The following is a 26,327-nucleotide window of genomic DNA, read 5'->3' as shown; positions in this document are numbered from 1 at the left end:
GGATTTCGTCCTCAAACATCGTTCATAGTATAAAAATAAAAAGAAAGAAGTTACAAGATAGTACGTCTATTCACGGCATAACTATTTTAAAAGAAGAGATAGAGTATACGAAATCAAGAAATGACAACCTTTATTAATGTAAAGAGGTGTTACAGTGTACAATGAAGGGCTTAAACAAAGCCTATATAGAAAAAGAGTCATAAAAAACAATAAAAAAATAAATAAATAGCAAACCAACAGAAATCTTTTTAAGCTCTGCTCTCAAGTCTTTCCAAACTCTACCCCAGTAGCGCCCATATTGAGAGGAGGACCTTCTTCAGAAGAAGAAGGAGGAGATGAAGAGAAAGAAGGAGGAGAAGAAGAGGAAGAAGGAAAAGCGCCAGGATGGATCTGGCGGTGGAAAGAAGAAGAAAGAGAGGCAAAAGGAGGCACCAGTGAAGGAAGAGAGGAAGAAGCAGGGATATTTTGTCCCTGCGTCAATCCTGACTCCTAATATGCTGGTGCCATGTTAGTTATGCTCATAAGAGAGCGGCTGATACTGATAATGGGTGATCCCAGCTCAGCCGCACCAAAAGTTCGACGCAACGAGCCCCTGCTTCGGATTTTGACTGAAAGGAGGATGAGAAGCATCTTGAGTCTCTCCCATCCCTGTCCTGACCGAGCCATTTTGAGCTTCCCAAGAACATAGCATTTCTGGGAAGGGTATGGTCCCTTCATTCCCACTCCTATCTTAGACTTATCACGGTTCAAGGTGTAAGCAAGCGGGTAAGGGAAACTCTGGGGGAGGCCAAGGATTTTCAGACTTCAAAAAGGGTTGAAAGGGCTTTGTGTAAGAGAGGTAACCTCTTGCTTTCCTTCTTATACGAAGAGCAAAATGGGAGGCATTCAATCCATTCATGTTTCCAAGAAAAACGGCAAACGAGAATATACTCTTTCCACTTCCCTGCGCCATCAATAACCGTCGAATTTAAAGGGTCTCGTAAAGGAAAATCATTAAAGGCGCGTTTTGGGTAATTAAACGGCTGGAACGCATTACGAGTGAAAACAGAGGAATGTCTCGCAGCCTGGTATGTTCCCTAGGTAGATAAAGAGACACCAGCATTAATGAAGGACAGAGTTAAAGCAAGCTGTAATAAAAGCTTGGCATTACCAAACTCCTCCTCTCTAACCAAGAGGTCGGACAGCAGGAGTGTGAGGGGCTATTGTGGGGCCCAATGATTTGAGGCCCTGGCCCATTTTATTCGTTGGGGTCCAAGGCCCGAGCCGAGGAAGGTTATAGCCCAGGCTCGGTAATACAAGTGCAAAATGGTCTTGGGATACAGCCGAGGACGATTCAGTCCTCGGCGTGTCCGAGGTCTCACTAAAAGAAAGGACAAAAACGGTACAAAAACAGTTTGGAAAAAGAATCTAAAATATCTAGGTCAATAAAGAGGAAGACTCTGGATAGAATAACGGCTAAGGACAAAAGAAAAGCTGCTATTACTGCCATTCAAATACTCTGCACTTGGCAGGACCATACGCCTCAGCTTTTACAACCACCCCCAACCACTCTGGGTAAGGGCTGATGGGACAAGTATCAGTCCTGGAAAGTAGAACCCACACGTGGACGCTGGATAAGGGATATAGGCTAATATAAAAGAGAAAGGAAGGAAGCCAAAGAGGAGGCTGGGAAAAATGGCCAGAATCCAGAGCCTCCCAGCCCGCCTTTAGGAGAAAGACTCCCAGGGCGATGACGACTTAACCATATATGGATATCACGTAAAACCCACCATTTGGCGACCAAGGCCTAACCTTTCAAACCCACGCTCTACAAATGATATTGTTTGGGCCTTTTTATGTACGAACCCAATATCGTTACGGTTCGTTACGATTCGTGTCCTTACAATACATATATAAACACAGCATTAAAAGTCAAACCCTGAAACTAATTCTATCTATTTCGAGGAACTTGACGTGCCTATGCCAAGATGGTAGCTAAAAAAAACTACAAGCAATGAAGCAGTAGAAATCATTAGTGAGCTTGATTCTACCACAGGTAAGGTAAAATAAAATAAATAAATAAAAACAGAGATACGATAAAGTAAATTTTTTTTTTTTTTTGATCTAATAAAGTAAAACAAAGATACGATAAAGTAGGGGTGTGCAGAAAACCCACCGACCCGCCAAACCCGACCCAACCCAACCCAACCCGCCGGGTTGGGTCGGTTTTTAAGGCTTGGTGGGTTGGGTTGGGTTACAAAAAAAAATTTTATGGCGGGTTGGGTTGGGTTTGGGTCATAAAATTACAAACCCGCCAAACCCAACCCGACCCACCCATATTTAATATATATTTAAAATATATTTTTATATTTAATAATTTTTTTTAAACCAATTGTAGGACACTTATATATATATATATATATATATATATAAATATATATTATATATTTAATAATTAAAAAAAAAAACAGCTGTAGAGCAGCATTTCCTTAGTTTCTCCTACTAATACTAATTTAATATATATATATATATATATATATATAAAATAGATTATATAATTAATAATTTTTTTTAAATAGCCAGTTCTTCCTATCCTATATAAAAGCCAATTAGTTCACACAAATCCTAATAAATTACTATTGTTGTTTAGTCATTAATGTTGTTTGCCTTTAAGGAGTTACATTGATACTAATCTTTAGACTTTTTTAATATTTTAATATTTTTTTTTCTACTCAATTTAATAATAATAAAAAAAAATTTCAAACCCATGGGTTCAACCCGACCCAACCCGACCCATGTGGGTTGGGTTGGGTTGGGTTGGACTTATGTGATGGGTTGGGTTGGGTTGGGTTTTTTTTGACCCACCATGGTGGGTTGGGTCAAAAAACCCATGGGTTGAGGGGATTTTTTGACCCAACCCGACCCATGCACACCTCTACGATAAAGTAAAATTAATTGCAAGAGAAGATTACTTATTTATCATGTCAGAAAACATTAGTTCCTTTTCAAAGTGAATTAATAATATAATATAAATCAAGCTTGTTACGGACATATACAAATTTAGAGGTATTGTGCAAATCAGCTTCCTTCAACCATTCAAATTAGTTAGTTAGGCACGTTTTCAAACAATTTAGAAAACTAACATCTCGAGTTTTTGAAACTCGAGATCCATATTAGAACTCGAGTCTTAAAGACTCGCTTTAGATCTCGAGTCTTTAAAACTCGAGTTTCATGCAAAAAAAATTTAACCTATAGTGGCGTTTTTAAGACTTACAGTGACGTTTTAAAACCCTATAGCGACGTTTTCCTGCAAAAAAATTTTTTATAAGTACAGGTTTAAGGAGTCCTATAGTGGCGTTTTTAAGCCCTATAGTGACGTTTTATAGACCTATAGCGGCGTTTTTTGCAATTTATGAAAATCGAGTCTCTAAAACTCGATTTTCAGCGCAATTTTTTTTCTCCAAATCGAGACTTAAAAACTCGAGTTCCATCTGGAACTCGAGTTTTAGATACTCGAGATGTTATTTTTCAAAATTGTTTTGAAATATGACAATTAACTAAATAGTTTAATATTTATTGTTATTTTAAAAAAAAATTCTACAAATTTATTAGTGAAATAGCTTAAATGATGCAATTTTTTTCTTTTTAAGGATAAAAGATAAAATAAATGCAATGACCATTCAATAAAGATAAAAAGAAGAAGAAGAACAGATAGATATGAGAACCTACCTTCATTAAACATTCCAAATTACTACCAGATGTACATCTTTGGGATGTGCTTCACCTTTGGAAAATCTAAGCTTCCTTCTCTCTCAATGCGATTTTTAAGTTCCATTGAGACAGATTTCAAATCCAGTTGTCGGAGATTTTTAAGGTATTCAATGCCCATGGGCACTATCTTTAACTCCATGCAGCTGTCAATCTCTAGGGATTTCAGATTTGGCATCACCCCTTTTTCTATTATTATCTCATCCAATGGAGGCAAATTACGAATCTCCAATCTTGTAAGCTTAAGAAAGCCTGTATTGAAACATAGCTGTTGTCCAACATAGGCATTAATAAGCACAAGAAGTCCCAGATGGGGCAAAGCAGCAATGTAAGGGAGTAGATCTTCTTCTAGTCTTGACCAATGCAATTGCAAATTTGTGAGGCTTTGAAGTGAACTAAACCATTGTGGCACCTTCTCTAGTTTTCCAGTCAAAATAAGCTTTCGAAGGTTAGGAGGAGCAGATGAGAGTGCATCCATTCTGAGAGTTTCCTCCTCATTAGTTACCATGATACCCAAGCTCCTAAGACTTGTCATGTTTTGAATTGAGATACATAAATCCGTCTCATTTGCTGCTTTCACTTTTGAAATACCGAATGTGGTCAATTGGGTCATGCTTCGAATTTGTCTTATCAAGTCATCATCTGCTTCAATAGTACCCATAGTTTGCAAATTCTTTAACTGAGTGATATTTGATGGTTACTTGCATCCCTGTAAAACATTTGGAAGTCATTCGAGTTTCCAATGTAGCGATAGTACAAAATTAGATGCCGCAACTTTTGCAACTTTCCTATTCCACGAGGAAGGGTCTTTATTTGTGTGTCTCCAATGTCCAAGGTTTCAAGATTAAGGAGCTTTCCTATAGAATTTGGGAGCTTCTTAAGTAAGGTTCCCCTTAAATTCAAATATCTTAAGTTGAATAATTGGAATACTTCATCAGGCAATTCATCAATGGGGGCATCCTCCAAATCTAGAACCCTTAACATTTTACTTCCTAAAGGCAATGTTTTCAACGTCTTGTTAAAAACAAGAAAAGAGCGAATCTTTGACATATTTGTAAATGATTTGAGTTCTCCATCTGTTTTGTGAATTGAAATGCGGCGTGCTCTGCATTCTTTCATTTCTTCTCCTCCATCATGTGCAACACCGAACTTTTCTTTGACTGATATTGATAGAGCAAGCTCTCGCAAAAGATCATGCATTTTACATCTCTGTGGCCTACCAAATTCATTCCTCTTTACAACTTGAAGCATGTTCCTGAAAGTGAGTTTTACTAGATAGCTATCTGCTACTTCTTCTAGAGTGGACCCTTCAACTTTTTCCACAAATCCTTCTGCCATCCATAGCTTAATGAGCCTTTTTCTTCGAATCTCATGATCTTCAGGGAAAATAGAGCAATATAAGAAACAATGCTTCAATTGATATGGTAAATCGTTGAAACTAGGCAACAAAATGCTCTTCACTGCTTCTAGCTCAGGAGTTTTACTTAGATCCCAATTCAAGCTACTATAAATTTGATTCCATTGAGACGTATTCTTGGAGTACATAAGACTGCCCAAAGCCACTATAGCAAGAGGTAGGCCTTGGCATTTTCCCACAAGTTTTTTAGAAAAAGATTCAAGTTCTGGCGGACAGCTTCTGTTTGGACTGCTTAAGAATGCTTTCTTGCAAAAGAGTTCCCACGCCTCTTCCGGTTCTAGCAATTGAATATGATGAACATAAGGTATACCAATAAAAGGATGGCGAGCTACATCATCTTTACGAGTTGTAAGGATGATTTTGCTCCTGGATTTGCTCCAGAATTTGTTCTTGATTTTGCTCCCAGGATATCTCTCTCGAAGTGATACTTTTAGTTCGTCCAAGACATTTGTGTCCCAAACATCATCTAGGACAAGAAGATATGACTTCTTCTCTAAGTAGCTCACCAGCATTTCTACTAACAGTCTGTAGTTCATGGAACTCAAGTCTGATGGATTTGTTTCCTTCCTTGACTCATAGAATTCCTTGATCATGCTCCTCAGTAAGTCTTCTACATCATATGTTTGGGAGACAGTGATCCATGCATAGCAATCAAAATGTCTCTTTACAGCGTCACTGTTGTAGGTGCTGGCAACTAGGGTTGTCTTGCCAGATCCTCCCATCCCGAGGATTGAAATGACAGTCTGTTGTTCTCTATCCTTCAACCACGTCTTTAATTGTTTTCTTTTATCTTTGATCCCTACAAGTTCATCTTCTTCAACAAACAAAGATGATTCAGCATGCCGCACAACCCATTTGTGACTATCTTCTGAACTGCTCCGCTCTATGTGCTCACCATGATATTTCTGATTTAACTCTGAAATTGTCTTGATTGTATTATTGATTTTCTGCAACTTGCTGGCTATTTTATGCCTCACGCAAAGAGTCTCTGGAATATAAATTGTGCGGCGAAGGAACCAAGCAAATCGACCCCCAATTTGGTGGCTATTGATGTGATACATAAACATATCAATAACATCTTCAACATCATATGCTGTGTTCTTCACTTGTGTCAGCGAAGTTTCCTCTCCGGCACTGCTTGCTCCCCTTTTATCTGCATCTATTAAAAAAGATCGCATTCTCGTCAACTCATGCTGGACATCTTCAATTGCATCTCGAACCCCCGTTAACAGCGACGCTTCAGTTGCAACAGCTGAAAGGATATTGTCAATCAAGTGTTGTACTATAGCCGAGTCCATTTTCGCTTTCAAACTCGCTCCTAGCTCTATTGCTGAATTGTTAGGCTAGGCTCCCCTTCTTCCAATCATATAAGTTGGAACTTGGAGAATAGAGATGAAGGAAGAGAAATAGAGGGCCGTGCTCTGACTTGTTGCTCACCACACACAGACCTACGGCATAAGAATCAAGGTAAAAGTTAAAATGAATGAAGGAATTTTCCTTATAGTCCCCTTTCTTTTCCTTTTTTTTTTTTTTTTTTTCTTTTTTTTTTTAAATTGCATAATAATGGTAAGGGAAGGTGAGGGTACCAAATTAAACGGTTATAAAAGGACTAAAATGAAATAACTGATAATTGGAAAATAAAATAGAAAATTTTGACTTTTTTAGTTCTTTCGAAACAAAATAATTGAATCTTTCTAAAGAAATATCATTCTTATCTGACTACACAATTAACACCTTTGAATAGATTATTACTAACTTTATAATAATCGAAGTCAAGATATTAAAAGACGTTGACAAAAATATAAATTTTCGCAAATATATATACATACTTGTTCGAGTGACGATTAAATCATTAACAAGATGAAGTTTAATACATTTCTTTGATTTGCCATGTTTAAGAGATGCTTTACATTTTTTTTTTTAATGAAAGAGATGCTTTACAATTTACATTTCAATTTTCCACAATTTATTATTTCTATATTAAGAAACCCTAAAGTCATTTTCCATGAGGGACCAGTTTATTTTAATTGTTTTGAAAATTCTCATTTTGAACAAAAATTTCCATGTTATGTCCAATTTTTAGTGTTTCACTTTATACTCCATCAATTATAGTATGTAATGTGTTTGATTTAAATAAAAATATATATTTTTAAAAATGTAACAAAATGCAATTGGTGGAACATAAAATATAACACTCAAAGTATGATTGTAGATTTTTATTCCTCTATCATTAATTGATCAAACAATTTGACCTTTTTTTTCTTTTCAATCAATAAGTATTACGGATAATAAAAGCATTGCAATGTCAATTACAACCAATACAATCAAACAATAGGTGACGAATGAGAGAAAATAGAAAATTTTAATACTTAAAATGCAGTGATTCCACTAAGTGAAAAGATAAAAGACCCTTATTTATTCCTCATGAAATACCCTTACACTTACAAATATTAGAATTAGAAAGGGAAAAAAAAAAATCAAAATTAACGCTAACTCAACCTCAATTGCATAGTTGTCAAAATTAGAATCGTATCTGTATGGGATAAAAATCGAGAAACCTAAGCTCTAATTTAAGGTTTTGATTCAGGCCCAATACAATTTATTTTTAGAAATGAATATGCGGGCCAACGCTTGGTCTTCTTGACTTAACAACTTGGAAAATAAAAGAAAAGGGATGAATCCATGATTTATCAACAATAAGGACGTAGAAAAAGATCAAATTTCTTATTTATCTTTCTCCTCGAGATGGCCGAGGATCACTTTTACACTTGAGAGAACTTTACAATTTATATTCTGAGTTTGAGTTTTTGTTTTTCCAATCCCTATTCACTTAGGATCTTTCCCCTTTTATAACCACCTGGTTCCCATCTCAGCCTTTCACTTGGAGGGTTGCTAATCTTCCTTTAGATACTTGTCCCATCTTTGCCTTGCTGATGGTGGTTGAACAAGATACAGGTTGTGTGGGCACTTTTCAAGTGTCATTCTACCATTAATGTGGCAAGCTAGGTTGTTGCAGTGTATTTAATGCAAAGGTGATGGTTGTTTTATTGGGAAGCTTCCTTTCTCTCTCACCTACATCTGTCACTGTAGCCTTCTGTGATTCTCTAGCTCTTAATTCAGGTGGCTACCCCCTCATCTTCCACGGGACAACCTTTGCGGTGCCTCCTTAGGTGTGAGGTATTCCTCGAGTTTACTTATTCGTCAATCAAGCTAGGTATCTCAGCTGGGCCAGGCCTAGTTTGAAGGTGGTCGGACCTGGTCACTCCTCGGGCCTATTTTGACAAGTGTGCCACACTCAAACCCCCCATAATAGCCCCCCAAAACTCCACTTCCTTGGATATTCGAGGATGTAGGGTTTTGGTAAGGAGCAGGGGTGCTAACACGTGCATCATATTTTCACACATAAGTGTGGCTTTTCAAATGGCTCTACATGTTCCTGACGTTTTAGCTTCCCAATCCCAATGTTATAGTTAATGTTGCAGGCAGCTACATGAGATGAAGATCGACCGAGCTGTTTCTTTTTAGTGAACAAGCAAGAAAATTGCCACCCCTTCTTCATATATAAAGGGGTGGTTGGGGCCTAATTCTGTAAGTTTCTTGCACCTCCTTCAATCCTTGGTCATTAGAGTTTCTCCTTTTGTTTTTCTTTTGTTTTTACTCTCCTTAGGATGTGTATGTTTGCTAACTTAGTAGATACTCCCAAGAAAAGCAAGTCCTTTAAAACCAAATATGGCATTCCCCCTAATGTCTCTATAGAACACTGTGAAGTGGGGGACCAATACATGAAAAGGCCAATGGGGGTTATGGTCATTTCGATGATTGACTTCATAAAAGGTGGAATGAGGATTCCCATAGATAAGGTAATGAGGGATTTTTTGTTATTCTTTAGGATTTGTCCTACCCAATGTTCCTCTAACCTTTTCAAAGTAGTTAATAGCGTAGCTTGGCTAAACAAAAAGATGGGTATCAACCTTACCCACCACGACATTAATTGGGTATACAACTGTCATGACAGCTCTGGCTCTGGGTACTATCTTCGAACTAGGAACTCTCCCATCAAGTTGATATTTTGTCTTCCTGAAACTAACAAAGGCCTGAACGAGGACTACCTAATAATCTCAGGGAACTGGCACAATGGACTTCATTGTTCCATTCGAGATGGAGCGTTGGGTGGGGGAAAGGAGTCTAGGGGTGTGATCTTTCTTTCATAGCATAGAGTTTTTCTTTGAATTTTTTACAACTTAGTACTTAATAGACGTTATTTCTCTATTCTCTTCCACGAAGTCTAGTTGATCGGTCATGGACGCGTCGTTTGTGCTCGAGGAAAAATCTACAGTTCTCATGCTCGACAAGCCAACTTCCATGGGTATCACTACTTCTATTCCAAATGTCATGGAAAATGGGGTTTCCCCTGTGGACCTCCTATGTGTGGTCCAGTAAGCCCACAACACAAGGGGTAATTCTTCGGCCCACTCCCCTCTGGCACTATCTAACCTCTATTTCAGTCCATTAACAATAGCTTTGTTCCTGGCTTCGGCCTAACCATTGCTCTAAGGATATGCCGGTGACAAATACATGTTTTTAATCCTGAGGTCACTAAAGTACTTTCTATATGCCTTTCTATTGAATTGTAGTATGTTCTCTGAGACTAGGGCTTTCAGTATCCCAAACTTAGTGACAATGTTCTTCTAGATGAACTTCTTTACATCAACATAATGGATGTTTGCCAAAGCCTCAGCTTCTGCCCATTTGGTAAAATAATCAATCGCTACTATAACAAACCTCCTATTACCCGTGGCTCGAGGGAATGGGCCCACAATATTTAGCCTCAATTGAGCGAAAGGCCACGGAATAGAGATTGGATTGAGATTCCCTCCGGGCTAATGGATGTTTGATGCATGCCTCTATCATTAGTCACATTTCTTAACATATTCCATGGCATCTCTTTGCATACTTAGCCGCCAAAATCCCTGTTTCATTGCTCGATGGGCCAACAACCGACCACCAGTGTGGCTCCCACAAACCCCTTCAAGCAATTCGACAAGGAGTCATATCGCGGTCTTCGGGTGCACACACAATAGGTAAGGTCCCCTAAAAGATCGTCAATATAGTCCTTTCTCAGCTGATAGCCAAAACCTGGCTGAATTTCTTTGTATCATCTCGGCTTCCTTCCTTTCACTCAGGAGTGTTTCGTCAAAGATGAATGAGATATTGGGGTCCATCCAGGTTGGAGAGGCAGTTGAGGTTGCAACTATGCAGCGCAGATGATCTATGTTCTGGAGCTCCAACGACTCTACTAAGATAATCCGAGGTATACAATCTCCCATGGATGAAGCTAGAGTGGCTAAGGAATCCGCATGATTGTTACTCCCTCTAGAAATCAGAGATACCTTCACCAACCCAAAACTTGCTTGTAGTGACTGTACTAGCTTCAGGTATTTTGCCATTCTAGGGTCCCTCGCTTCAAAAATCCCTTCAACTTGGCTCACCACCAACCATGAATCTGAATAAACCTCCAACTCCACAACACCTAACTTCATGGCTACTCGCAGTTCGGCCACCAGTGCTTTTTATTCAGCTTCATTGTTAGAGGTCGGGAAACCCAACCTAAGCGAACGTTCTAGTTTTATACATTCGGGAGATTCCAACACGATTCCTATCCTAGCCCCACAGGCATTGGACACTCCGTCCACATACACCTTCCATGATTGAACTGTAACTTGACAGACCTTATGTTCGTCGCCAACTAGAGGGGTGAATTCTGATATAAAGTCAGCCAATACCCGTCCCTTGATAGTGTTTCTCGGCCTGTACCTAACATCGAAAGATCCTAACATTGTCCCCCACTTGGCTATTCTTCCCGTGAAAGTAATGGGGTAGCTTTCTTGTGGTATGTACCAAGGTTAGTGCCCTCTTTTCCAAAGGAAAATATCAAGTTTCTAAATCTACTAAGGTCTTGCTAATGTAATACACAGGCCTCTACACCCTATCTCGGATCCTTATCAACACCACACTTACCATATGCTCAGACACTGCTAGGTACATGCATAAGTTTTCACTGGGTTCTGGGTTGGATAGGATAGAAGGGTAGGCAGATAGAGCTTCAAACTTTGGAAAGCACCGCCGCATTCTTTGGTCCACCAGAACGTTTACCATTTCTTGAGCAACTAAAATAACGGTTTGCATTTGTCAACTTATTTGGATACAAATCGGTTTAGGGCTTCTATCATCCCCGTAAGCTTCTACACTTCCTTAAGATTGCTCGCTGGATTGAGCTATTGAATTACCCTGATTTGATCAAGGTTGACCTCGATTCCTCAGCATGTTATCATATACCCGAGGAACTTTTTAGACCCTACCCCAAATGCACATTTAGCAGCGTTGAGGTGTAACTTGTGATGCCTCAATATCTCAAACACTTCAACTAAGTTCAAAATGTGTTCTTCGTGCTTCTTACTCTTGACCACCATATCGTCAATGTACACTTCCACAGTCTTTCCAATCTATTCTCTAAACATCCTCGTAACCATCCATTAATAAGTCGTCCCAACATTCATCAAGCTAAAAGGCATAACCGTATAATGGTAGTTGCCTTCAGAGGAGATGAAAGATGTTTTCTCTTGGTCTTCCAACGCTAGGGCAATTTGGTGATATCTTTGGAAGGCGACCAAAAAGCTCATCCTCAGGAAACCATAAGTGGCATCCACCAGCTGGTCTATCTTCAGGATGGAAAATGGGTCTTTGGGACATGCTCGTTTAAGGTCAGTAAAGTCAACACAAACTCTCAATTTCTCATTCTTATTCTTCACCACCACGGTGTTACCTAACTAGTCCGAAAAGAACATCTCTTTGATAACCTCAACCTACATCAACTTCTCCACTTTCTCTTTCATAGCTTCCATATTATGTTTGTCAGATAGCCTCAGCTTTTGCTTCTAGGGTGGAAATAGGGGATCCACATTCAATTTGTGCACTGTGAACTCTGGATCAACACCAAGCACTTCATACAGGCTCCAAGCAAAAACATCCAAATTTTGGACTAATGATAACAGTATCTTCACACGATCTTCAGTCGGGAGGCTCTTACCTATCTGGAAATACCTATCCTTGTAAGGCAAAATATGGACCTCAATTAATTCCTTGGCACTGTCAACCCTTTTAGATTCCTCGGGGCACTGTAATTGTTATAACGAACCCAACTCTGCTTACTCTTTTTGTTTGATCTCATGATTGATTGCAACCACCAAGTACTGATGGGCTGCTTTTTGGTCCCCCTTTACCACCACAATTCCCTGCTTAGTGGGAAATTTCACCTTCACATGCAATGTGAATGGCATAGTGCCCATAGCATGGATCCAAAGTCTCACCAAGATTGTTGTGTATAGCAAAAATGCATTCACTACTGCAAAATTTACCATCACCTCTTTTCCCTCGGTTACCACTAGGATCGTAATCTATCCATCTGGCATTACCATTTTTTTATCAAACCCCACAAGTGGAGTATCGTACTTCGTGAGATTCTCAGCTTTCAAACCCAAACCTTTATACAGATTTAGGTACATTATCTCTACCCCGCTCCCCTGATCAATCATCATAAGGAAAACCCCAATCCTGAGGGTCACAACTAGTGCGTTTTCGATTGGGTGGTTCCCTCTAGATCATCGTCATCAAAGGCTATTTTCTCTTTGGCCAACCTGGGCCTTATCTCGGGATGATCTACCGTCTCTAGCTCCTATTGGGGAGTGATGGTCAGATCCCCCTCCGACGACTGGCAATCACTCTAATGAATGCTACATGAATAACCTCAATGATCCCGATGGAGGAGGGGGGGGGGGGAGGAAGGGCAATTCCTCGGCTTCCTAACGTCTGTTCGATGGTGCCCCCCCTGGCCGACCACGTACTCCCTAAAATGCCTAACTCTGACAAGCTGCTCCAAGTAATCTTTGAACATCCTACATTGTTTGGTGTTGTGCCCCTTGTCTTGGTGATACGTACAATACAAACTTTGGTTCCTTTTGATTGGATCCCCACCCATCTTTCTGAGCCATCAGAAATAAGATTCATGCTCTGTTCTCTCCAAAATCTTGTGTATTGATTCTTTGAATGCCACGTTTACCCCATCAGCTCTGCCATCGGGCTTTTATCCCTTTGGTTCTCTTTGGGGCCTTAGTTGAAAACCCCCCAGATCGGTGCTCCTTCTGGTATTGTAAAGCAATAGGAGCCTTTCCCTTACCTTGTAATTGGTCATCCTTTAGCCTCTTATGCTCTATAATCAGACTCATTAATTGGTACATGTTTTCGGTAGGCCTCATAATAAAGGAGTAACTTGACTTGGATTCTTAGGGGAGCCCCAACCTAAAGGTACTAGCAGCTACCTACTTGTTGCCTTCTCTAATCTCATTGTACAACTCCCAATACTGGTCTGCATACGATCGAAGAGTCTCCTCGCTTCCCATCTTCATAGATAACAAGGTATCGATGGCCTGTGGGACTCAGTTGCATGTCACAAAGTGTGCTCCGAATGCTTGGATCAATTCCTCGAAGTTATGAATGGACCCCTTCTTTAGGCCATTAAACCACCTCATTGCCATGGGCCCAAGGCTGGAAGGGAACACTTTACACAAAAGAAAATCATTTCAAGAATAAAGTGCCATAAGTTGAGTGAAGTGGCTTACATGCTCAACTGGATTGGTCTTGCCATCGTAGCATGTGAACAGTGGAAGAGTAAAGTTCCTTGGCATATCGATGTGCTTTATTTCCTCAGAGAAGGGTAACTGGGCTACTCTCCTAAGCACTTGGCTCATGGCATCCAAGGCAACGTTGGGATGTTCATGTCTTTCTCTCCTCAGCGATAGTGAAATGCGGCCTCTAGACTCATTTGATCTATCCCTTGATAGCCCAGAATGTCCCCGATGGGATGATCCCCCAGTGTGCCCAATCGTGGAGTCATGCCCATAGGATGTCTCCTTGAGATTCCTTCTTCGGCGCCTACCCCTCATCTCGAGCTCTAACTCTTTGATTTGCCTCTGCAAGCTCTCCATCTCACGATCTCGATCACTGTAAGATGAGTCCTTGGGCTCGTAAGACACAGTTCACTCTTCTCTAGATGATGTTGTATGCGAATCTACCCGAGTATCATGCTTATCATGACTGCGACGCTCTCTCCTGTGCTCTTGCTCAATCAACCTCTAGGCTCGAGATGACCCCTTTAACCGGTTTTCCCCAGACCCCGTCGATTCCTCACTACTCTCATGTTTCTCTCTCTCAATTTTTCCAACCCCTTTCTCACGCCCTTCTTCCCTCTTTTATAGCCTTTCTTTAGTGGGTTCACCATCATGAAGGGTGGTCTTCCCTAAGCAAGTGGGTCCCTCTCTGCTCTATATTCCTAACTAGATGGGACCCACTGCACACTCCTAAGATAAGATCCTTGGAACTTGCACCAAACGCCGAGACATGCTCGGTAGGCAAATTACCCCAAGGCATTACCTTTCATCCACGGCTATGCTCGATACCGTTCCTAGAGTCGTCACATGGTTGGTAATGTTCGGTTTAGTGTTGAGATATGTCGAGTCGACTTTGGGGGCAAGCCATAGACTTGGGCTATGCTTCCGTTTATAATCCATACATATGATATAGACATAATTGAACGACAATTACAATATCTTTAGATTAATAAATAAATAAATAAAAATTTCAGCTCCAACCTTCCCTAGAAAATCGGTACCCAAACTTAAACCATCTGATATTCAATTTGAAGTTAGATGCAGGAACCTTCCTATTAAAAAAAATGTAGGAACTTAGGAGATCCAAAAGATTAAATTATCAAGGACAATGCTATCGGATGCCTTTAAGGCAATAATTAACAATCCATTTAAAGAAAGTTTTTATGGGAAAAGAAAAAAAATCAATTAATATTTTGACAGTTTTTTTCATTTCATATTAAATTTGTGTCAAAACTTTCCTAAAATTGATTGTTAATCATCGCTCTAAGGTACCTTTTAGCATGACCCAATTATCAAATATAGAAACAATTGCTAATTAATGCTTTTAAATATTTAAAATACTCAAAATAAAGTGATGAAATATTTTAAAACATAAACTTACTTGAAAATTACAATTGAATATATTCTTCAGGAAACTTGTAGACTTCGAGAGCTTTTACAAGAGGAGTTTACAATTGAAGGTGATAAAGAAATACAAATAGGGAGGATTGCAAAAGAGAAATAATACAAAGAAGGCTTTTCTCCACTCTCTTCACTTGAGAATGAGTAACCTTTTCTTTCTTCTCAGCTAAACAGAGAATGAGTATACTTCTACAGACTTGAAGTAGCCCTTTCTTTGTTGACCACTTCTTTCTTCTTTTAGTCTTCACTTGGCTATTTCCTCGCGCTTTCCTTTTATTATTTAATTTCCCAAATGGGTTGTCATGGACTGAAGAATCTTGACTTTTTGAACTTCAAGATTTTTGCTTCAACTGCTTGCCTGTTGAATTATTGTTGTCACGCAGCTTCTTTTATATTATTTTTTAGATTAGTGCTTCACATTTTTACATTTATTTAGGAAAAAACTAACAGCCAGCTTGCTTTACCATTTGAGTGTTAAAATAACTAAAATTTAGTTTATTTTAAAAAAACTAAAAGTTAGAAAATTTGCACACACAAAAAAAAAAAGACTAAACTTTTCTCAACAATTTCTAATGGCAAAACTAATATTTGCAACAGAAACTTTAAGGGTTGAAATCCTCATTTTTATTTTTAAAAAGTATAGAAAAATGCATGAAGCAGTATGGCTCGAATGAGCCTTCATTATTGAACTAATTTTTCAAAATAGAGCAGTTCTCAGTTGATGCGTTAAAGGTTTCTTTTTCTTTTTTTTTAGTCCAATTTTTTAAAAGAACATCATCATTTAATGTGTAGTCTATTAAGTAAAAAAAAAAAAATTCAAAATTATTATCATTAATTCAAAATTGTTAGTGAACTATAGTAAGAAATTTGTTAGAGAACGTCTAGGGATGGCAATGGGGCAGGGCGGGGTAGGGCTAAAGGATGGGGTCTTCACCCTCAACTCGCATGGTTTTTTCTTACTCCATTTTCACCTTGCCTCGCATGACGGGAAAATCTTCTTACCCCATCCCTGGCCTATCCCTTGAGCTAGGTGAAGCTCCATCCCACCTCGTAAAACTCTACTTTTTGTTAATTTGCCCCACAACTATTACAAAATTTTTCAACAAAACTTGTTTCATTAATAAAATTATACTTAAAATTACAACTAAATTTATCCCATCAAATCAAACTAATTTTTAGCAAAAACTGAATAATATTATCCAAGTGTTTAACAAAACAACATCACAACAAAAACAAAAATCTCATAGTACAACAAATAACAAAATAGAGGCAAAGAGCCACGTTAAGTATAATAAAATAAGCTAATATTGATATATTTGTTTAAATAGTGAGGTTTTAGAATATAAAAAATTTACAATTATAACATTTATTAACATAGGGTGAGGTGGGGCAGGGCGGGTGTAAAAAGTCTAAACCCATCCCCGCCCCACCACCTTTACAGGGCAGGGAAAACTCACATAGGGTAAAACGGAGATGGGCAGGTCAAGTAAGGCGGGGCAAAATTGTCATCCCTAGTTACGTCTACAATATTTTCACAAAAAATCATAAGTGGTATGTTTTTATTAGCTCTAATTTGAATCCACAACTCAAATTATTTTTTTGTCCATCCATAACAACCAGTAACAATCTACTACTTAAGAATTTGTTGTGAAAATGTTGTACAAATATTGTAAACATAACATTTTTCAAGTTTTTATGGAAAAAAAACAATTAAAGTTCATTAACAAATACTCTAAGGGCATTTGTTAATTGGACTTTTTTTTTTTTTTAGAAAAGTTAATCGGACTCTTAATTTAATAGAAGTGTTACATTCATAATATTTTCACAACAAATCATAGGTGATAAGTTGTTATTATTCTAATTTAAACCTATCACTAAATTGTCCACCAACAACAACCCATAATAGTAAGATAAAATTTAGAATGCAGCAGAAACAAAACAAACATAAACATACCTTCAACCATAGTTGTTTAAATGTTTAGAGGATCAAAAGACTCACTATATGATAATGTATTTATAAAAAATGTCTTCTAGTTTATGGCATTTACCTTACATATTTATTTTTAATGGAGATAGACTATATACATAGGCTAGACTAGGAACCCTTTTAAATTAAGATTTATTTCATAACCCTCCTTTAATCAAGAAGTTTAAAACTTGTAACGTCAAGGTGTTTATTAACCAAATAAGTTATATCAATTGAGAGTTACTTAGAAATTGTTATTCACCATAACGTTTTTCACAAATAAAATCCTTAATACATGAATTTTCATTTATCACTTAAATGTGACTCACATAAATTCTTTTTAAAATCTTACAGTAATAATTTGTCATGTATGATTTATTGTGAAAATATTATAGATATGACATTTCCCTTAATTTAAACTCTAGTGAAAGAATAGTGTGGGGACCGGCCCAGAATAATAGGTTGGCTGGGCCCTGGGCCCATCCGAGGACCAATCCGTCCGAGGAGACATCGTGGCCCAGGCAATCCTTATTTAGGCCCACTGGGGCAAAGAGAACATGTCCGAGGAGTAATTCCTCCTCGAACATTGCAAAATCTGGATCAAAGATGCGTCCCAACTACTGTAGTAAATCCTCCAAATACGTAAAAATGAAGGAAACCTGAAATATCTCAGCAAAGATTGCCACCACCACATTAAATGCATCACAACTACTCTCCTAGCCGCATTAATGAAGAGAAGACCCCTGAACAGTGCTACCTTGGCCACTGCAACTTACAAAGAATTGATAAGGGTGTCTGATGGGACAGGTGCTCAAGTAGGGGTTTGAATGATCAACAAGTGTAAAGCCTAGATGATGGGAGAGGGCCTATGTAATATGTAAAAGCCCCCCAAGAGAAGGGAACGGAAAGAAAAAGGGAATGAACACAGGAGAGATTTTACTGTATGAATATATGCCTATGAATAAAGTTTCGAGCCTGATCACTTGAGAGGGATCTCTCTTCACGTCCATTTTTTTTCGTTCTTGTTTCTGTATTTACTTAACCCATGCAACAAACCGTTTAAGTTAATTGAAACCAAGTTCTTTAACCCATACTCTACAAAAAAAATTCATTGTGTGGGACTTCTTGGACCAAGACTTGACCGACAAGGATTGGACCATTAAAATTGTGCCCCTACAAATAGTATTGACATTAAAAATAAAAAAGTAAATTAGAAAATTTAGTTTTAACTTATTAAGGAAGACTATTTTGAAACACATCAAAATAAATAAAAGAACAGCAATTTGAGACAAATTATTTTATTTTATTTTATTTTTGGACATAGGCTAAATTTCAAGTACGAGACTTAAAAGAATAAAATAAAATATTAAAAAAAAAGTATTAATTTTGTCTCTATAATCTATAGGCAGTATGCACTGTAAATTTGGTGTCTCCAGGAAAAATGTTGTCGGGCCACCAAATATGAAATATAATTGTGGGCATGTTCCCAGTCAACTTTATTTTAAAAATAAAAATAAAAAAAATAAAAGATTCCCAGTCAACTTTATTCTAAAATATATATATATATATATATATATATATATATATATATATATTCCCAGCCAACGAGGACGGGCAAGTGGCCAACACGAATATAGATTCCCTATGGCAGTCCACCAAATCACGTGGTATTTTTACAGAGTTGTGCTGGTGTTACGTAAAGAAGTATAACTTGTGCCAAAATTTATTTAGTGAGTTGTAAAGTGGTAACCTGGTAGGGGATGATTGTAAATCCATATAGCACTTTATTATCATTCACAATTCGTTATGTGAGTGAGTTATAACACAAATTATACCACTTCACGTGACACTAACCTAACTCATTTTTTACACAACCTGGCAACACATTTGTCAGTCCACTAGGCCATGTGAAACTCAAAATGCCATGTAAAAAACTCATGCAATTTCAAGCAAGAGAGTTTTAAATTCCGTAAAGTTGTACTCCCTTGTCTTGTTTTGTCTTGTCTTATTTGGTTGGAGAAATGTTGTCTTGTCTTGTTCTGTCAAGAAATAAAAAAGTGGAGGGTTGAAATACTTTTTTATTTTTTATTTTTAATAAAATGGAAAACTACTTTACTTTGTTGAAAAGAGTAATAAGAGAATAAAAAATATATATAAATTGAATAAATTTAGTTTCATATTTCTAGTAAATAATTTTTAAAAGAATATCTTATTAGAGAAAAAAATTGAACGTGTAAATTTGCGCCATGTCTCTCACATTTGCCACCCAAGTTTTTTTATTTATTTATTTTTTAGTTATGTTAACGGGTGTCCATAAAATAATGGTTAACAATTTTTTTTTAAGGAAGGTTTTGCCACAACTTTTATGGAAAATAGAAAAATTTGTCAAAACACTAACTTTTTTTCTTTTCCCATAAAAATTTTCTTAAAATAGTTTGTTATCAATTGCCCTGAAAGCATCTGTTAACATTTCCTTTCTTTTTAGTGTAGAAAGAAATTCATATAATATACTTCATGACTCATAGAGAAATTCATGTAATATACTTTTATGGCCACTCTTACAATGATCAAGTCATTGCAAAAAATTTGAAAATTTGTATAAAAAACAAATACTATGTATATATTATTATATACTATCTTTGTTCCAAATTGTTTGTCAAGTTTAGAAAGTCCAACTTTTTAAAAGAACATAATTTAATATGTTGTCTTTTAAGTAAAAGGATACTATTTTCAAAACAATTATCATTAACTTAAGAAAAAAGTTAACGAACTTCTATAGGTGTTAAATTTTTATTGATTCTAATTTGAATTTATAACATAACAACGGATAACAACCTATTACTTTAAGGATTTGTTATGAAAATATTATGAACATAATATTTCTCAAGTTTTTATGAGAAAAAGAAAAAAATTAATATTTTGATAACTTTTTTTATTTCTCATAAAAATGGTATTATTTTTTTTTAATATAATTCATTAATAAATGTCTTAAGGGTATTCGTTAATCGGACTCTTAATTTAAACCCTAATGAAAAAATGGTTGACATTTATATATAAAAATGTAAAAGAGTAAATTAGGAAATTTAGTTCTTAACTTTTGAAAGAAGACTATATTTTTTAGATGCATTAAAATAAATAAAAGACTAACCATTGGAGACAGTAATTTTTTTTTTCCTTTTTGGGCGTAGCAAAACGAGTTTAAAAAAATAAAATAAAATTTTGAAAAATACTATTTTTGTCTCTATAGTTTATAGACGAAAATGCACTTTTGGTCCTTACATTTTAGGTCAATTTTCATTTTGGTCCTAAAATTGATTTCATTGTAAATTTCATCCCTAAAAAAAGAAAATCGTTTTTAAAATGGTCCCTGCCGTCAACCCACTGACAGAAACCTCTTACGTGGTAGACGGAGTGCCCTACTTGCTGACGTGGTGCAAATGTGGCCATTAAAATATTATTAAAAATAATTATTTGGCATTTTTTTAATGCCACGTCTGATTGAAATTAATAAAACATTAAAAAAAAAGGCCAGATCAGAAAATTCAAAAAAAAAAAATAAGTCCTCAATTTTAACTTTAATTAAAAACAAACAAAAAAAAAATTACTTTTTTTTAGATTAAAGGTTGAGGCAAAAGAATTGCCAAGCGAAGAGAGCTAAGCGGGGATAATGTCGGAGAGGGAGAGAGACTTGATCTGCTGAATCTGAATCTGATCGAGCGCAACGAATTTGATCTGATCGGCCTTCTTGGAAGCCTCGGCAGCAAGCTCTATGGATTTCTTGGTGGTTTCGGTGACCAAATCAGAAATGTTAACGAAACTCGTGAGAGTTTGAGATCTCCTCGCCGCTTCTTCTACCAAGCCTTTTGCTTTCTTCCAAATGTCCTCCATTGCTGTTGATTTTTCTAAATCTCAAAATCTCAAATCTGAAATTCTTTGTTTATTTGTTTGTGTTACTTTTTTTAGTGGGTTCGACTTGGTGGGATTTACTGGGTTCTAAGGTGGATTTCTTGGTTCGACTTTCTGGGTTCTGAGGTGGGATTGCTAGATTTGTTGGGTTCAACTTGCTTGAGATGGGTTTTTCTGGGTTTGAGATTTTTTTTGTTTGGGTTGGTTATGTTGTATTTTTGGATTAATTTGGTACTTTGGGGCTTTGGGATTTGACGATTTTGCTAGTGTTTGAAAAATGGTGGATTTGAGATTTATGATTTTGTTTTTTAGCTGAATTTTTTGGGTTTTTTTTGTGTTATTCTTAAGAAAATTTTTGGGTTTGCTAGTTTGTTTGCCGGGGAAGAACATGACATTCATGTTCTGGAAAAGAAGAAATGTTCTTACAAAAAAAAATGTAAAAAATAAAATTTAATTTAATTATATTAATGTTTATTTTTAAATTTTTTTTGAATTTTCTGATCTGGCCTTTTTTTTAATGTTTTATTAATTTAAATTTGACGTGGCATTAAAAAAATGTCAAATAATTATTTTTAATAATATTTTAATGGCCACGTATGCGCCACGTCAGTAAACAGGGCACTCCATCTGTCACGTAGAAGGTTTCTGCCAGTGAATTGATGGCAGGGACCATTTTAAAAATAATTTTCTTTTTTTAGGGATGAAATTTACAACAAAATTAATTTTGAAATCAAAATAAAAATTAACTCAAAATATAGGTACCAAAAAGTGTAACATAAACAGCTAATTTGGTGTTTCGAAGCAAAATGTTGTCAGCCCACCAAATATGGTTGTATGGGAAAGGCCGAAAGGGTATTAGATTCCCAGTCAACGAGTTTAGATTCCCTATGGCAGTCCACCAAACACGTGGTATTTTGACTATTTTGATGTTACATTACCTGTCAACATGAATTTCAATAAGTATTATTTTTTAAATAATTATATTAGAGACACAACTTTTGATATAATTTTGTGTTATAACTCGTTACCGGGCGAGTTGTGATTGATAGTGTGTTCTTACATGGCCCACTAACATGCCCTTACCAATTACAACTTCCCATATGGTGAGTTGTGGTACAAAGTTGTGCCAAAAATTATATCTCTAGCATAATTCTTTTTCAAAATAATGTGAAAATTGTGATTTAAAAAGTGTTATGAAAATATTTATTTAAAATATTCATAAATAATATAGATGTCAAAAAAAATATATATATATATTCATAATATAAAAAATGTGTTTGGTACTTTATTTTAACTAATATATTTTAAATTTTGAAAAAATTTAATTATATATTTGGTATGTATATGTATTTTTAGAAAAACAAAATGGTAATTTTTTTGACAAAAACAATATTTTTATTTAACCAGAGAGAAACTCCCACATTTTGAAGTTAGCCATACCTCTCTCCCTCTTTGGGTTAAAAGACCCAACAAACCAAAAATCTATAAAATTTCACCCAAACCAACCGAAATTGAGAACTTCTTCTCATCCCACATCTTTTTCCTTTCAAGTTAAACATACTAACACACAAATTTGCAAAAGAAATTTAAAATAGTTCACAAAGTTCCAATTTACAAAACCCATAAAATAACCCAATACACCAAATCTAAAAACTGAAGAGAGAGACAGCTGAAGAAAGCGTGCAAGAGAGAAAGAGGAAAAAAAAAATTTGAAGAAGACAACGTGCAAGAGAGAAAGAGGAAACATAAATAAATAAATAAAGAGAAGAAGAAGAGAGAGTGGTAGCGTGCAAGAGAAAGAGGAAAAGAAAAAGAAAAAGAAAGAAAGAAAAAGAATAAAGAATAACAATGTGCAAGAGAGAGGAAAAAAAAAAAAAAAGTTCGAAGAGAGAAAGAAAAATGGTTGTGCATTGTCAAATTCGTGGATCTCACATTTTTTCTTAATCAGCATTGTTACACGATTACTATAACAACAATGTAAATTTACACACTTTTAAATTGATTGATATATGTGATTTTTTTACTTAAATTGTGCAAAATCAACACCATATACAATTTTACATGCACTAATGTGATTGCTCTTATTCCCAATGATACGAACCATTGAAATGAAGAGAAATGGAGTAAATGTTATGACTTTTAGGAGAAATATAATGCATGAAGCTATTCACTTTCTAAAAAATGGTGCTTATTTACTATGGGTTAGGAAAGACTTCCTCAACTAACATTCAAGAAATATATTTTTATAAAGATAAAAGTTAATGGATGTCCGAAGCACATTGGATTAGGAAATGTTTTTATAAAATTTTTATGAGAAAAGAAAAAAGTAATTGATTTTTTTATAACTTTTTATATTTCTTATAAAAGAGGTATCAAAATTTTCCTAAAATAGAAATATAAAAGTTATGGAATTTCTATTTCATAATTGGTTATAAAAAATTTTGGATTTTTTTTTTCTATTTCTTTTTCATGCAGCAAACAATTCATGTAATATACTTTATTTAGAGCACTAGCATTGGGGGTATGAAAACCCCCCAGTTACTATTTTACCACCTAAACCCTCAAAACCATGCTCCATCCGGATATGTAAACCCAAAATTTTTTCCATCATTCCTACAATAATATATGCAACCTTTCTGTTCATGGGGTTGAAAAAAAAAATTGAATATTTTAATCTCTCACTTTCAGGTTTAGACTCCTCTCTCTTCTTTCTTTTCTCATCTCTTTCTCTCACTCTCTCTCCTCTCTTCCTCTCACGATGATTCAGACATTTGCTTCTCTCTCTCTCTCTCTCTCTCTCTTAATTCTGCATTGGGTGGGTGGGCTTCAGATCGGCCTTGGGTGGGTGAGTGGTTGTACGTAGATTGACTTGGTTGTCTCGGATTTTGGGTTGTGGGTTGCGGTAGGTGTAGGGTTGTAGGGCTGTGGGTTTTACTCGTTGTTGGTCGTTGTGGGTCTTGGGTTTGATCAGTATTTCTCTCTCACTCTCCTTCGCCCCCCTCTCTGACGCCTTGATGGGTATGGGTCGTGGGTCGTGGGTCATGGGGCCATGTTCAGCCACACCTTCACCTTCAATGGTTCCACCTCATCTTTCACCTTGAACTTGAGAACTGAGATGTCATCTTTCAGTTGACTTAAGAACTGGAGATTTGTGGTGTGGTGGTTGGTTATATTTGTAGTTGTGGGTGAAGAGAAAAAGAGAGTAGGAGGAAAGAGAGAGAGGAGTATTTTATATTATTTTATTAGGTATGTTATATTATTTTATTGGGTTGTATGTAAAAATAAAAAAACTAAGATGTAGGATGAGTTATAAAATGGGTTGGTAAATAGATAAAGTGATGTTTGAGAATGTAAGATAAGTTTTTTTTTTTTTTTTTTTTTTGGCATCCTCGGATACTAGTGCTCTAAAAGATGAGCTATAGTCAACAATTGTTAGCTGCATAAAACAGAAAATTTAGACAAACTGTAGCTTATTGATGAAAGAAAGCATCTTGGATGTTAATTAATTGACCAAGCCTTACCTAAGAACAACTCACCCTTTATTAATTATGAAAATATTTTGGATCTATTAATACTTTAATTTTGGTTGGAAAAAAATATTTTGGTTTAATTTTATGACATGGTATTATTAATTTTGGTTTAATAATTTCTTAGTTTTTATTTTTTTAGAAGACAATACTATGTTAGTTGTTTGAATTTAAATGCAGTAGGCAATTTTTTTTTTGAGAGAGTTTCAACATATGACTTCCGCTCAGACCAACACATCAATTAGTTTTTTGGTGTAGGTAGAGATTGAACCTCAGATCTCCTATACAACCATCAGAGACTTTACCAGTTGAACTAACTGAAACCCACAAATGCAGTAAGCAATTGACCCATTGTATTGGAGAAATTATAGTGTCCATTAGCGGACAATCCACTCAATGGGTGATATATTATATCCTTTCAGTCCTTTGTAATATGGTTCATCAATTTCAATTTCAAATTTTTTTTTTAGGGGAATTTCAATGTCAAAGTTGAAAATGCAAATTAGTTTTTTGGTGACAAACAATTAACATAGTGACTCAAGGCATGATAGAAGGCCAGCTTTTTTATTTTTTACTATGATTCAAAAAATGAATGAGAACCATGATAAAACTCTCTCTCTCTAAAAAATTTTAAAAAAAATAAAAATAAAAAAAAAACCAAAATTTGAAGCTAGAATAAATCCTACTTTCAAAATTGATAAAAATAAATTCTTCTTTTTTTGTGGATAAGGTATATACGTTTATAAATTACGGAAAACCAATTGTAGACTTATATTATAATAGAAATTACGGAAAACCAATTCTTCTTTTCTTGAGTTTTTTTTATGCACGACATTGTTGGTCCTTTTCATTGGGAAAGTTATAATATCCAATGGTCACTATTGATATGATCTTATATTAGAATAGAAATTAATCTATTCTTTGTTATTTGTGAGAGAAACTTCTTCGGGTTTTGTAAGAGTGTCTCCATATACTACTTTCTATAATCTCCAAATCTCAGTAAAACATTTTTCTTGTCGCTATCTGTGGACATAGAGTGACAAGTATAGAATTGTCTGAAAAATTAATAGGGATGTTAATTGTTCACACAAGCTAAATTACATGGACACAGAGAATTTGAGCAAATACTTGGTTGAACACCAATCTTCCAACAACTTGCCACTAAGGCATTAAGGGATTCAAATTTTTACATTTTTTACAAGCAATTTAGAAACAGAGTCTTCTTTTTCCCTTAATTTATTGAACAATGTATTTTATTTCGAGGAACTTGATGTTTTTTTATTCTAAGATGGTAGCTAAAACAAATTCCAAGCAATCTAGTAATAGCGAGCATTGGTAGACATGATTCCGCCACAGATAAGACCAAAAAAAAAACTATATAAATATAATAGTAAAATAGCTTAAATGATGCAATTTGTTTTTTAAAGATAAAATCAATATATATATATCTATATATATAATAATAGGTGAAGTTGAAAGAAACTCAAATTAGAATTCCAAATTAGAGTTCCAATTTTGCACCATGTGTCCTAAATTATTTATTCTTAAAGATTTTTATTTCTTAATTTTAGAATCAAATGTGGAATCATATCATAAATATTCATCCAAGTGAGTTATTAAGTATAAAAACCAAATAGTTT

At 35.8% G+C, this 26,327-nt stretch overlaps 1 protein-coding gene across 3 annotated transcripts in view; it reads right to left on the bottom strand.

Moving 5' to 3' along the window:
• Positions 1–6,560, bottom strand: part of LOC126698432 (disease resistance protein RPM1-like) — a 99,755-nt gene extending 93,195 nt beyond the window's left edge. For all 3 annotated transcript variants that reach the window (XM_050395646.1, XM_050395647.1, XM_050395645.1), the window contains exon 1: positions 4,634–6,560. In XM_050395646.1, coding sequence (XP_050251603.1) covers positions 4,634–6,462 — 1,829 coding nt within the window. In that variant the 5' untranslated portion in view covers positions 6,463–6,560. The remainder of the gene's footprint in view (positions 1–4,633) is intronic.
• Positions 6,561–26,327: the final 19,767 nt, after the last annotated feature.

Source organism: Quercus robur, chromosome 9, assembly GCF_932294415.1.
Source record: "Quercus robur chromosome 9, dhQueRobu3.1, whole genome shotgun sequence".
NCBI classification, from domain to species: domain Eukaryota; kingdom Viridiplantae; phylum Streptophyta; class Magnoliopsida; order Fagales; family Fagaceae; genus Quercus; species Quercus robur.
This window is presented reverse-complemented; position numbering and strand designations above follow the sequence as displayed.